Source organism: Jaculus jaculus, chromosome 8, assembly GCF_020740685.1.
Source record: "Jaculus jaculus isolate mJacJac1 chromosome 8, mJacJac1.mat.Y.cur, whole genome shotgun sequence".
NCBI lineage: Eukaryota > Metazoa > Chordata > Mammalia > Rodentia > Dipodidae > Jaculus > Jaculus jaculus.
Genome location: NC_059109.1, coordinates 7,916,311 through 7,931,316, shown reverse-complemented (window position 1 = coordinate 7,931,316; position 15,006 = coordinate 7,916,311). Strand labels below are relative to the sequence as shown.

Sequence of the window (15,006 nt, the reverse complement as noted above, 5' to 3'; positions counted from 1 at the left end):
TGACCTGGGTTCGACTCCCCAGTACTCAGGTAAAGCCAAATTCACAAAATGCCACATGCATCTGCAGTTTGTTTACAGCAGCTAGAGGCCCTGGCATGCCCATTCTCTCTCTCTCTCTTTCTCTCTCTGCTTGCAAATAAAATGTTTTTTTAAAAAAAAACACAAGGCAAGAAATCAGAAAATAGTGAGAGAGAGAGAAAAAAACAAAAAAAAAACCCTCAGAAAACTGTATACAGTTGTGTTAAAAAAAAAAAAAAGATAGCCCAATGTGGGAGTGTGAGTGTGAGTGTGAGGAAGACAACTAGGACGTGTGCAAATTGCATTTGATCAAAGTGACCAAACCGGGCAAGCCCCTGGAAGCAAACGTGTGAGCGCTCTTGCTGTGCGTCCGTGACGGGGGATCAAACTCCCCGTGACTTAGGAGAGAACAGTGGCTGAAGCGAACCCCACTGGTGACGTGCAGCGAGCCCCGTGTGCCTTGTGCCGCCGCCGTCCTGTGAGACGCCACCCCAGGCCGGTGAGCCGGCAGCTTGTTGAAGGACGACCCTAGCATTCGGCACTCGCCTGCTCTCGCCAACACAGAAGACACGGCTGTCACCTCAAAGGGGACAAGAGGTTGTTGATCCCGGAGCCAAATGTGAGGGACCATAGTCCGGGAACACAGATCCAGGTGACCCCAAATTCCACGTCACAACGTGTGAACAAGTTCGCGAAGGTTTTATACTTACAGAAAAATGACACAGAAAAGAAGATATAAATCAAGGTGCTTTTCAAATACATTGGCCGACCATCAGGTAGGCTGGTTATGGCAAAGTGGGGTGTGTGTGTGGGGGGGGATCTCCACCACAGGCCTCAGGTGCTTTCTGGTGACATTCTTAGCCCTGGGGTTGGTGAAAACTGGGGTCTGTTCTTGCATTCCAAAAAGGATCGCACCTGATCAACTAATATTTACCAGGACATCAGGTGGGCCGTAAATGGCTATTAAGGGGCTAAAGGCAGCCCAAGGTAATATGGCTCCGACCTCGCAACATTCCATCTCTATGTGATCAGAAGAGTTTCATCAGTCCATTGAGCCTTGCTGGAGGCAGGCTCAGCAGATGTAGCACTTTCCTGGGAATCTTAGTTCATTCGCATTGTCTTCATTTTCTCTTTCAATGAAGTAATGGGGGGGGGGGGGTACACAGATGCTGTAGGCTTCCTCTTCCAAACGATTTTTGATGTAGCAATGATACAGACCCAAGGGGTGTGTCATCAGAGCCCCGACCCCCAGCTGAGCCGTCACTGTGGTTGACGTGGAGGCTTGCATCGTCCCCCAGCCGCCCGGCCAGGGACGTAGACGTGTCCTATGGAAGGACGGACTCCTGACAGATCACAGCCGCCCTGTACGTGCGTCGACCTGGCTGCTCTTCACCCGCAGCCAGTGAGATGAGTAACTGTCCCTGTGGGTGAGAGAAGGAACTGGGTGAGAAGTCAAGGCAGACCCCAGAAACCACCTCCCCCTGTGTCTGCCTTCAGTGGTCATCCGAAACAAAGCCAGTGACTTTCACCCGGGACACACACCAGAGTCACCAGGAGCTGTGACGAAACCTGATACCCTGACAGTGTCCAGATCAGTCCACTCAGCAACTCATGAAAATAACTGAGATTAAATAAATGATACGATGCAGATGTCTGTCCACGCCCCCAAAATAATAAAATAAAATTATTAAGAGGTTATTGAGTGTGCCCACTGGCCCCTTTCATTAGGGTTGGGGCAGACACAGTGTTAGGCGTTTAGGTTACTTTCCATTGTCCCCTCCCTCCCTTTGAGCCCCTTCCTGCAGTGAACTTGCCTGGGAATTCGTTAGCATTAGGCCACTGCCTTAAAGACACACTTCAAGCAAGGGATCTCTTCCCTCTCACAGTGAGCACAGCAGTGCCTTCTCTCCTGTGTTTCAAGCCCTTGTCTTCCAGCCTGACTTAATGTCTTAATGTCACCTCTACAGGGGCAGACGCAGGTCCCTAGAATCTGTGGCCTTAGGAAGAATGCTGACTTCCATGGCGCAGGGTGTTGAATTTAGCCAAACCTTCCCGAGCATTTCAGAAAGATCTGAGTAGACATAAAGTTTGAGAAATAAAGGAGGTTCCTAAAAATGGAACACAGCTCACCCTCTTCAATTAAAAAATATCTTTGTGTTTCCCAAGCGTTTCTGAACTCTTGGGCAATTTTAATAAGCTCACTTATGAGTCTTATTAGAAAAGCTAAAGAAATCGCGCTTGTTTTCATTAAAGGGAGAGATCTTTTTTCCATTTTTGTGGCTTTGCTGAAGGAGGCTAGGAGGGAGGCAAGCAGCAGAGGAGGCCAGGACTGTGGCAGCTGGCTGCAGACGGGCTGGCACAGCTTTGCTGTCCTCCTGCAGTGAGCGTGCCCAGTGCCCATGGATGACATACGGAAGTTGAAAAATGATGGTACCTGAGGAATCTTCATTTGGAAGATCTCCTAGCTAAGTCTTTATAAGCAAGGAAGTGACGACGTATGTTGACATGCTTTTCTTTTACGGGGGGCGGTATCAGGCTGGGGGGGTGCGGACAGAACCTGTCACCCAACTCTTGAGGACCCGGGTTCTGATCCCCTGAGCCCACGTGAAAGCCGGAAGCTGTGGTGGGCTTCTGTAATCCCAAAGAGCCTGCTGCAGGAAGTGAGGTGGGGCAGGAGGACTTTCCGGGAGCTCACAAACGGAGCGGTGACACAGCAAGAGAGATTGTGCCTCGGACTAAGGTGGGAGGCGAGGAGTGACGTGCACAGTTGTCCCACGATCTCCCCCAGCATGCTGTGGCCTGCGTGTGCCTGCAGCCACACACATGAGCACACACACAAACACCGAAACAAACGTTCCAAACGACTTGAACAAGGGAGGGAAGTAGTGAACTGGCTAGTGCCAGAGTTTGCTCATCCTCATCAACTCAAATGTTGTAAGCGTGTGAAAACACCTGGTCACACGCTGGCAATACCTGTGAATGATACATTGCATATATATGCATGCATGTGTATGTATATATGTGTATGTGCATGTATATATGCATATGTAGAAATATGTATGTATATGTGTATATGGTTTATATTATTTGCAAGTGGAGAGAATTAGATAGAGAAAAGAGACAGAATGGGCATGCCAAGGCCTCCAGCCACTGCAAACTGACTCCAGATGCATGCGCCACTTTGTGCATCTGGCTTATGTGGGTATTGGGGATTCTAACCTGGGTCGTTAGGCTTTGCAGGCAAGCACCTTAACTGCTGAGCCATCTCTCTAGCCCCAAATTGCCTTTTTATAAGGAAGGACTCCAAAGGAAACCAAAAAGGTGGAAGGGAACTCTGCCTACTGACTTGATGCCTCCACACAGGCCTTTGAAACAAAGTTTCAGTGTACTGGCCAGTGTTCAGTTGTGAGTCGTAAAGGAACTAAGAGGAGAGAATGTTCACAAGCCAACTCTGGAAGCAGGGATAGGGCTGCTCCGGGAGGAAGGGGTGCTGGGACCAGGATACCTGTTAAGATAGTTTTAACAGATGGATGCGATTCATATCTAAAAGGTTCTAACAGAGGATGCAATGGAAGGAAAGGTATGTTGTCAAGGGAGAAGGACCAGGAGACAGAGCTGACAGATAAGCTACATCTTTATCTTAAGAGTTCTTGAGAAATTTTTAGTCCTCTTGATGAGAAAACTCTTCCAGAGAATCACTCCAAAAGAGGTGACAGATGCTTGATTTTCATCCATTTTCTCCATCACCATGTTTAGTAAGCTGGTGAGCTTTGAGTTGTCATGTAAATTGAAATTGATGAGAAACTGAGCGAGAGTAGCGTGTTACCCAGATAAGAGAGTGAATTATTGCCAGAAATATCACCTTACTTCCTGATGTATATAGGTGAAAAGCTATCCATTTGCATTTTTTAATTCAGTTAGAATACACATTTTAAGATGATTTAATGGCATGATTATTACAGTGACAGAAAGCTTCAAATCAGAAACTTACAATATTCATTTTAGCCCCAAGGCCTTTTGATAATACTGTCAAGGCAATGCCATCATTCAGTGGTAATACAACGCTGTCTGGTATCTGGTGTGTTACTCAGTTTTATAAACTCAAGACATCCTACTAGACAGTTTGAGGAAAAAAAAATAATAAGCCTGTGGGAAACTCTTCAAATTCTCTTCCTTCTCGACAGTACCTGTTTCCTTTCTTCCCTTTCCCCTAGGAAAGTGACAATCCTGGAGGACCCTGATCAGAACATTCACCTGAAAAACCTGGCTCTGCACCAGGCGACCACTGAGGAAGAAGCTCTGAATCTGCTGTTCTTGGGAGACACCAACAGAATGATCGCAGAGGTAAAGGGCCCACCATAGGCCACTTGTCCACTGTTAGGAGATGCCGCAGAGTTTCAGAGGCACCACAGACTGTCACAATGACATTGTCCTTATCTCATGTTGCAGAGCAGGAAGCCCAGATCCAGGGAAGCCAAGAGATCTTCCCTGGGGTCTCCCAGCTAGGATTTTTTTTAATCCTATAGTGTCAATATTTTCCTTTTCCTTTTTCTTTTTTTCTTTTAGAGAGAGCAAGAGAGAGAGAGAGAGAGAATTGGTGTGACAGGGCCTCAACTGTTGCATTCGAACTCCAGACACTTGCACCACCTAGTGTGCATGTGCGACCTTGCGCTTGCCTCACTTTTATGCATCTGGCTTACATGGGATCTAGAGAGAAATCAAACATCAGTCCTTTGGCTTCACAGGCAGTCACCTTAACTGCTAAGCCATCTATCTTTCCAGCCCTCAATATATTCTTTCTTTGTAAAGATAGGAAGCTGGGTCTGGAGAGGTGGCATGGCGGTTAAGGTGCTTGCCAACAAAGCCAAAGGACCAAGGTTTGATTCTCCAGTACCCATGTAAAGCCAGGTGCACAGGATGGTGCATGCATCTGGAGTTCATATGCAGTGGCTAGAAGCCTGGCATGCCTATTCTCTCCCTCTCTCTCCCTCCCTCTTTTTCTCCCTATCTATCTGCCTGTTTCTCTCTCTCAAATAAATAAATAAAAATATACTTAAGAGATAGGAAGCTGGATAGTACACTGTATTTAACATTTTCTGGGTTCCCCTCTGTGGTGCTTTGATTTAGGTATCCCCCATAAACCCATGTGTTCTGAATGCTTGATCCCCAGTTGATGGCAATTTGGGAATTGGAACCTTGATGGAGCTGTATTGTTGGGGGCGGGTTTAGGAGTGTTATAGCCACCTTCTGCTCACCAGTGTGGCTACTATTGTCTACCTGATGTTGACCAGGAGGTGATGTCCAGCCTCTGTTCATGCCACATTTCCCCCTGCCATCATGGGCCTTCCCTTGATTTCAGTTGGGTGCTTTCTTCCAGCAATGAGAAGTTGACTGTAATACCCTCACATTGTGGAAGCCTCCTAGTCCCAAGATGGTCAACCTCTTCAAGGTCAAGTTTAATGAGCAAGGAGTAGGATGTAGACCCTGATATACTCCGCTAATGTCTTCTTACTTTACCATGTTCTCTGTGTTTTCCTTTTAATATTTTTTCAGTTTAATACCGATTGGTATTCAGCAACACAGTGACATCCCATAGAATACCTTCGTTAGAGGAAGACTTGCCTAGATTTTGGAATTTAAGCAGTTTCCTCCTCAGGTCATTGATATAATGGCATGCACTTGCATCTTCATGTATTTTCATTCCACTGGCAAGTTAACATTTGCAGAGCACTCAGAGTGACCCGTGGACCGCAGGGCGTGCTGTGTGCTTTTGTAGCTCAGATCAGCTACAGCGCGAAGTCTTCAGAATGTCTCAGAGCAACGCTTGGGACACATTTCTGCTAATTAGCCTTCCTTATTTATGTAGCGTTCGGACTCAAGTGAATTCTTTTATTTTGTCTGGCACCCTCCCCAGGAGCCATGATGGACCCAGCTTTGTCAGAGGTTCAAATCTTAACCAGTTTCTGGTGAGGGATGAAGGATCATGGGCCCTCATGCAGCTACGCTGAGATGCAAGGAACAGGGGCTAGTGTTACGGTGGTGTGGGCGCTGGTTCCCGGTGGCCAGCTGTTACCGCCGACACTTTCTTCTGCAACCCATGCTCTTTGAGCTCCATACTCCTTGTTGGTGAGGACACACGGAGGTGGGTAGAAAGTAAATAGTCAAAGAAAGTGCCAACTCCACCAGGCGGCCTTCTCTCTGTCCTGAAATTGGCTCAGCTGAACTATTTTAGATACAAACTCATGCAGTGCAACGGTAGTGTTGATATCTTTTTATGGTGTTAGGGGCTTTCTTTTGATGCTGTTTTTTTTTTTGTTTGTTTGTTTTTGCTAATTTAATAGCTTTAAACAGGGCTGGAGAGATGGCTTAGCAGTTAAGGCATTTGCCTGCAAAGCCTAATGACCCGAGTTCAGTTCCTCAGTGCCCACACAAAGCCATATGCACAAGACAGTGCATGCATCTGGAGTTCATTTATGGCAACTGGAGGCCCTGGCACAGCCATTCTTTCTGTCTGTCTCTTATCTCTCTATCTCTTACTGCTTACAAATAAATAAATATTTTTAAATATTTTATTTTTATTTATTTGACAGAGAAAGAGGGAGAGAATGGTAAATAAAAATTTTAAAATTATTTTTGTTTATTTATTTGAGAGTGACGAGAGAGAGAGAGAATGGGCATGCCAGGGCCTCCAGCCACTGCAGCCACTGCAAGTGAACTCCACATGCATGTGCCACCTTATGCATCTGGCTTCCGTGGGTCCTGGAGAATGAGGCCTCAAACCAGGGTTCTTAGGCTTCGCAGGCAAGTGCTTAACCACTAAGCCATCTCTCCAGCCCCAGTAAATATTTTTAATAGCTTTAAACACACTGACTGACTGGGTTGAGTTTATGTGTTACCTGCAATACATTGTTTAAGGACTCTTAAATTGTTTTTCCTTTGACAGTAGTTTACCTGGTGTTGTAGCATGAAAGAAATGTCCCCCCAGCCTCGTGTTTTGAATACTTGGTCCTTAGCTAGTGGCAGTTTGGGTGGTAGAGCCTTGCAGGAGGAAGTGTGTTGCAGGGAGCAGGCTTTGGAGGGCTATAACCCAGACGGGCACTTGCTACCACCCAGCTATTGTGGCAAAATGCGACACGCAGCCTCTGCTCTGCCATGCCCGGGTGCAACTTCCCCTCGACACTGTAAGATGAAACAAATCTTCCCTTCCCATAAATTGCTTGGGTGTTTTGTCCCAGCAAGAAGAAGGTAACCGCTACATCTAGTTTTGTTTTATTTGTTTGTTTGTTTGTTTCATAATATCTTGGTGTTTACGTGTTTTGTATTTGTGCTCAGTGCTTCAGTGTTTTCCCCATGAGATCTGCTACAATGACCTTATTTATTATAATCATTCAAGGTTGTGGAACCAGAGGCAAATCAATGCTTAAGGCACTTGCCTGCAAATCCTAATGGCCCATGTTCGACTCCCCAGATCCCATATAAGTCAGATACACAAGTTGATGCATGTGCAGGGTAACACATGCACGCAAGATGGCACACACATCTGGAGTTCGATTATAGTGCCTGGAAGCCCTGGGAGGCCAATTCTCTCTCTTTTCTCTCTTGCTCTCTCTCTCCTTCTCTCTCATTAAGAAAGGCCAGTCTTTTGGGCTTGCTTCAAAAAAAAAAAAAAAAACTTACAGCTTACAGCATAGGGCTGGAGAGATGGCTTAGTGGTTAAGGCTCTTGCCTGCCAAGCCTAAGGACCCAGGTTCGATTCCCCAGTACCCATGTAAACCAGATGCACAAGGTGGCACATGCATCTGGAGTTCGATTGCAGTGGCTGAAGGCCCTGGTGCACTCATTCGCTCTCCATCTGCCTCTTTCTCTTTCTCTCTCTCAAATAAATAATTTTTTAAAAAATTACAGCATACATTGAAGGAAGACTCAGCACGCCCTACTAAGTCGTCCAACTCTGACCACAGTTGAGTAAGTGGCGACTCAGGTGACCTAACAGAGATGGCCCCAGCTGAAAAAAGAGCAGAGGCCAAGTCACAGTGTTGTTGTAAGACAAGTGGAGAAAGCTGTGCCCAGCTCTGTGCACACGTGCCTGCAGGGGTGACTCCATCGCTAGAGAAGCAGAGGCCTTGTCACGCTCCCCACATTCCCGTGTCTTCTGTGGGCTGTAGAAGGCTCCTGAACCCCCAGGAGCTTCAAAGTTTGGTAGTTTGCTCTGTCACCGTGATACATTAGATCTACTTAGTACAGTAGTTTTAGGCCGTTACATAAAATTTTGAGGAACTTCCTGTTGTGAAACTTACCTGTCGTGTTTTCCATCTGAATGAGTCCCAGTCTTGTCTTGTTGCCTGCTGGTGAGCTTGTCTAATAACAACATCAGTGTCATTACAGCCTGGAGCCTGAAGCCACTCGGTCCTGGCAGTGTTGGGCACGCAGCGCTGTCTGTTTAATTTCATTTTTCCTTTGTGAGGGTTCTCAAGCGAGTCTGATTCATTTGGGGGTGCTACTGTTTGAGAGCAGTTCGGTGGACCTGGCGCTGTTGTGGACACTTGATATGCGCTCTCCCTGAATCTCATTGGATCGGTGGAAATTGAGGCCGAAAGAGTTGGGCTGCTTGCCCAAGCTGGCACACTTTAGTTGGTGGCACAGTCAGGGCTCTGCTCCCACCGTGTTGAGTACAGTCCTCGAATTGACATATGTCAAATATTTCAAGTGAACATACATTATGTACTGTAATACATTTCTGAATTATTTCAAAAGTATTCAAAGTACTCAGCACCTCCGTTTATCTCTTGCATGCAATGCAGGCAACTACTCATGCATAAAAATATAATGGAGTCTGTCAGCCCCTGAAAATTCTTATTATTCACAGTCTCCAAAAAACAATGTCTTGGATTACAGCTTAGCTGTCAGAATGTAATTTGTCAGCACGGAGCAAACTTACAATAAAAAGAACACACTAATCATTTTCTTTTGGAAAGAAAGAAGTTCCCAATTTCCCATTTACACAGACATCCAGAGGTTGCCATGGTAACCAGAAAACACTTGCAAAACAAAGTCTGAATATGTAGACGAGAAGATGGGGTGTGCTTCCCTTTCCTCTTTACCTAGAGCCAGCCTCCTGAGGAAAAGTTCCTAACGGTAGCTTAATCCTCTTATTTATACAGCACTCTTAACTAATTTTAGCAGTTCTACCAGGGTTTTGAATAAAACCTGATTATGTCCTGAGGGTAAATTTTCTTTAAAGTTTGCATTTCTGGGCCAAAGCATATAAATACCTATAAAAGTTGAACTGGGTGTGACCCCCCGTCCTCAGAGCCCACCAGTAGGCAGTATGACTTGGTGCTTTCGAGTCTTATAATTGAACCGTTCCTTAGCAATTCATCAGAGCTCATTTAACAAGACGCCCTGCATCCGCTTGTCAGGTGGAGTTCTGTGACTAGGAGCGTTTGCAGCCACCAGTGTTTGGAAGAGCAGCCCCACCACAGGTCCTGGGCATCCTGGATCCAAGTGTAATCACAGGGTGACCTGTGCTGAGGGATTCTCTGGTGGCCACCAGGTCCATTTCTAGGAATGGAATATCTGGCTTGTGGATTCAGGATCTCTACAGTGGAGCCCAGAAATGTAGATGGCAGCATTGCACACGTGATCAGGCTAACGTGGGGAGAGTTTAGGCTTCACCCACTAAGGTGGTCGGGTAAAGCCCACTCCCAGAGAATTATACCCTATGTGCCATTACCATGCACTTTGAAAGTTCTGCCGATTTGAAAGGAAAATAAGTCCTTTGTAATTTCCATTTCATGTGTGTGTGTGTGTGTGTGTGTGTGTGTGTGTGTGTCTGTGTGTGTGTGTGTGTGTACACGCACACACATACATGCTGTAGTGCCTGATAAGCTCACCTGCAGCAAGGGGCCACACCTATGATATCCAGAGTAGAATGGCAGGTTTCCCGTTCCATCACTCTCCTGCATGGTCTGATATTTTTTTCTAATTAACAACTTCCGCCACTTTCCCCTTCACAACTCCACTCTCCATCATATCCCCTCCTCCTCTCAATCAGTCTCTCTTTTATTTTGATGTCATATCTTTTCCTCCTGTTTTGAGAGTTTTGTGTAGGTAGTGTCAGGCCCTGCAAGGTTACGGATATCCAGGCCATTTTGTGTCTGGAAGAGTGCATTATAAGGAGTCCTATCCTTCCTTTGGCTCTTATGTTGTTTCTGTCACCTCTTCCTCAATGGACCTTGAGCCTTGGAGGGTGTGATAGAGATATTTCAATGCTGAGCACTCCTCTGTCACTTCTTCTCAGCACCATGATGCCTTCTGAGCCAACCCAAGGTCACTGCCATCTGAAAAGAGAAGCTTCTCTAACCAAAAGTGAGAGTAGCATTAATATATGGGTATGAACATTAAGAGAAGTGTTTGCCAGGCAGTTTGGTGGGCATAATATGTGCATGTAGCCAGACACCAGCAGACGTTACACCACTAGGGCTCATGACCTCCCCTGTCATGGGTTTTCAGTATCAGACATGTATTCCCTCTCTAAGACCCCTTTTGTTGAAACCCCTAACTCATCGCTTGGTCACAGGTGGACAACTTCTTTGACATGAGGTGAACGGAAAACACCTCCCATAGATGACACCAACTCTGCTGTTTTCTAAACCTGACTCCTAAGAGCCATGAAGGGAATCACACATATCCACAGTCTAGTGATTGTGTACTTCTTCATGCCTTAAATTAGCCTGTTCTGTTTGCAAATCTCATTATGTCAGGACTTGGTGTGGTGGTTTGAATAGAAAAGGCCTTCCAAAGGCTCGCATGTTGGAGTACCTGGTCCCCAGAAAGCAGTATTGTTCTGGTAGGTTGTGGAACCTTGATGGAGGAAGTTTGTCATTGGGGAATGGGGGAAGGATTGAAGCTTTGTGGCCTAGTCCTGGGCTGGAGAGATGCCTTAGTGGTTAAAAGCACTTGCTGGCAAAGCCTGCCAGTCTAGGTTTGATTCTCCAGTACCCACGTAAAACTAGATGCATGTAGTTGGCATGTGCATCTGGAGTTCATTTATAGTGGTTAGATGCCCTGACATGCCTATGCCTGCCCTCTCTCAGAAAGAAAGAAAGAGAAAGGAAGGGAGGGAGGGAGAAAGGGAGGGAAGAAGAGAAGGAAGGAGGGAGAGAAGAAGGAAGGGAAGAGGAAGGGAAGAAGGAAGGAAGGAAGAGAGGGAGGGAGGGAGGGAAGGAGGGAGGAAGGAAGGAAGGAAGGATGAGTATAGCCACACCTTGCCTGCTGTTAACTGCTTTCTCTCTCTCTCGCTGCTTCCTCCTGCTGTGGTGAGGATGTGATGCTGGCTTCCTGCTCCTGCCATGCATTCCTCGCCAGGATGGACATTGTGCTCTGGAACTGTGAGCTGAAATGCACTCTTCCCTTTCCTAAGCTGCTTCTAGCAATGAGAAAATAACTGATACAGTTAGCATAGTAGGTAAAACAGACCTGGCTCAGTAACAACTATGCTAATTCATGAATAAAGACGTCATAGTTTCAACACTTTTATTATCTATTCATTTCTCTATTTAATGAGAGAGAGAGAATGGGCATGCCAGGGTCTCCAACCACTGCAAACAAAGTCCAGAGGCATGTGCCACTGTGTGCATCTGGCTTACATGGGTTCTGGGTTATCAAACTTGGGTCCTTAGGCTTCCCAGGCAAGTGCCTTAAGAGCTAAGCATTTCTTCAGCTCTCAACACTTTTTTAATGATGTATATATTTATTTTATTGGATATGGACACATTTTGTATATAAACAACACATGTTGGTACCATCCTTTCCCCCTCCCTGCCCTTTTATTTATTTACTAAAGAGAAAGAGGAAGATAGAGAACGGGCATGCCAGAGCCTCTATCCACTGCAAATGAGCTCCAGATGCCTACACCACCTTGTACATCTGACTTTACATGGGTACCTGGGAACCTGGATGCTTTAGCTTTGCAGGCAAACACCTTAATTGTTATGCCATCTCTCCAGCCCTCAACAATTTTCAAATTTGTAAATTCCACACATTTAGAAGAGGCTGCTTTCCAAATATTTAACCTAGCAACCAAGTTTATGGGCTATCTCAATTATTTTCCTAAGAGCTACCAGAGGTCTTTGGCTCATTCTTTGCTGAAATAAAATGGACTAGTTTACGTGCGTAGCAAAGCTGTGTTTTGTTGACTCTCAGACTTTGAGTGACCTACGTGGACTTGTGGAAGCACAGAGATCTCTGGGTGACTGGATATGAGTGAGTTGCGTAGGTTTATGCGGAAGCTACGGGAGCAGCGGTTGTTGGACCTGTCGTTAAGACTGAGAGAGTAGTGCAGCAAGGAACTAGCAGCCTTACTGAGGCAGTAGCTGTGAATGCCTTGTAAAAGCCCTGACCTCCTTGTGTGGCCTGTGGCAAGCAAGAGGATTTTAGCTACAAGTGTCCACTGGGTCATTAGAAGATCACTAACAGAAACTCACAAATGCTTGTTTGAAAGACATGTTAGCTGTCTGTAATCAATAAGTTTATTGCAATATATGTGAGCCTAGGAAGAGCAAAATAAAATTTGGCCCTGAAATAGACAGACCTATCTATCTATTTATCTATCTATTTATCTATCTATCTATCTATCTATCTATCTATCTATCTATATGGTATTTGAAAGCAGAGAGAGAGAGAGAGAGAATGGGTGCACCAGGGCCTCTGGTCCCTGTAAACAAACTCCAGATGTATGCTCCACTACATCTGACTTTATGTGGGCACTGGGGAATGGAACCTGGATTGTTAGGCTTCACAAGCAAACACCTTAACCACTAAGCCATATCTTTAGCCTCTGTTCTGTTTTTAAATTTTGCTAGTGTGCGTGTAGTGTGTGTGTTTGTGTGTATGTGTGGTGAAGGGGGTGTGGTATGTATGGTGTATGCATGTATATGAGCCTGTGTGGGTCCCCATGCATTTGCCTGCAGTGGCCAGAGCCAGTCATCAGGTGTCCCCTCCATGGCACATCTGCCAATTTAAAAAAAATATTTTATTTTATTTATTAGACAGAGAGAGAGAGAGAGGGAGAGAATGTGTGCACCAGGGTCTCTAGCTACTGCAAACAAACTCCAGATACATGTGCCATCTTGTGTATCTGTCTTACATGGAATCTGGGGAATCGAACCTAGGTCCTTAGGCTTCACAGGCATGCACCTTAACCACTAAGCCATCTCTCCAGCCCTTCTACCTGTTTTCATTTGAGCCTGAGCCTCTTTACTGACACTGGAGTTTGTTGCTTTTCATGAGCCTGGGCAGTTCGCTGGTCCCTGTTCCTATTGTGAGACTGGGGTTACAGGCGTATATGGCTATGCCCAGCTGGTTACATGGGAACTAGGGATTTGAACTCAGTCAGTTCCAGGCCCCTCAGACCCTCTTGCTTGTGCAGTTAACGACAGAGCCCTCTCTTATCTTAACTGCAATCAGGACAGCACTGTCTTCCTGTTTGTTCCCAGTTGGCAGCTGGAAACCTTAGTGAAAGATCTGTTAACATTTCTATCATGTTTGCTAAGCTTTTGAATATACACACTAGGTAGAGACAGAAGAACGCTTAGATTTGAGCACTTACCAGATGCCAGGCATTTCTTTCTCATAGTTTATGGATGAGCTATGTGAGAAATGTGTAGTGTTCTGGAAATATTGCTTTTTAGTGATGGACTGGTCTGCTTGCTGCTCCTGTCTAACCTCATTTAGTGGCATTACATGAACCATGAGTTCTGAGATCTATCGTGTTGGTTAAAGTAGGCGACGTGGTATGATACAGCCATTGTTAGAATGCTAACGTGGGCATATTCCACATGCATTGTTTGTGAAACAATCTTCTGGCTGTGAGTTTATTCCCAGAGTTTGATTTTGAAATTCCCCTCGCTAATTAAATGTAGCAGAAGAAAGTCATTTTTTACTCTATTCCCAGTTATTGAAATTCACCAACAGTAACAAAAAAAAAAAAAAAAAAAAAGGAGAAATAGAAGTGGGAAAAGCCATCTTCACAGTGAAACAAGGAAATAGCTGCAACCTCAAACTATGAGAAAACCTGCCAGACACTATGAAATTTGAATTATGGTGAGGGAGGGTGCTGAGAGCCAGCACATGTGTCCTCCAACCTCAGGCAGGATAGAGTTTCTCCTAAAGAAAGGGTCACAACTCTCAAACACAAATCCAATGATCTTCTGGTTAGAGTGATGAGATTTCAGAACGCAGGCAAGGACAGAGGACGATGCTGGGAGTGTAATATAGATATTCATGCTGCATTACAGAAGGTGGGGCCAAAGAAGAAAACTTAAGTACAGGCCAGTTTACGGTCAGTGGTCTGGGTTCATGCCAAGAAAGACAGCCTTTAGTAAGTGGGACCCAGGCAGCTTGTGATTCGAGGGACTTCACAGTGAGCCATGCCAGACTCATTACTGCGAAGTGTTGAGGCAAGCTCATGCCACTGAGGCTAAGGACATAGCCAGAACATGTAGAAATAATCAAGACACAAGCCCACTGTGAATAACCCATCATCCATGTACTAAGACTACTATTTAGGGAAGAGATGGTCTTATTCAAAGAAGAAAATAATCAGAAACAGCCTTCCAGGGTAAGGACTACCCATTGGAAAGCTGATTACATCAGGGAGCCCAGGGTGTGTTTTGCATAATCTCAGATGTCCCATGGATACAAGCTTTGCTTAAAAAACTAGCTCAAAGTTGTAGAAGAATTCAAAGAAAATGATTATGAGACCAAGAAAAGCAAACTTGAAGAACTCAGGAAAGGACTGAAAGAAAAAGACATTAACGAGGTGAAAGTGTCATTGAGGTAAAAAAAAAAAAAAAGAGTGCTTGGGCTGGGGCTCAGTGGTTAGGTGCTTGCCTAGCATGTGGGAGGTCCTGTGTTTACTTCCCAGTATCACCAAAAGGAAAGAAGGAAGGAAGGAAGGAAAGAAAGAAAGGAAGGAAGGAAGGAAGG

General features: G+C 45.5%; 1 protein-coding gene across 3 annotated transcripts in view; it reads left to right on the top strand.

Annotated features, from left to right (window-relative positions):
• The window catches only part of Kif6 (kinesin family member 6), a 391,803-nt gene that overhangs the window by 96,495 nt on the left and 280,302 nt on the right, over positions 1-15,006 (top strand). For all 3 annotated transcript variants that reach the window (XM_045157624.1, XM_045157625.1, XR_006638595.1), the window contains one exon: positions 4,233-4,362. In XM_045157624.1, the coding sequence (XP_045013559.1) occupies positions 4,233-4,362 (130 nt within the window). The remainder of the gene's footprint in view (positions 1-4,232; positions 4,363-15,006) is intronic.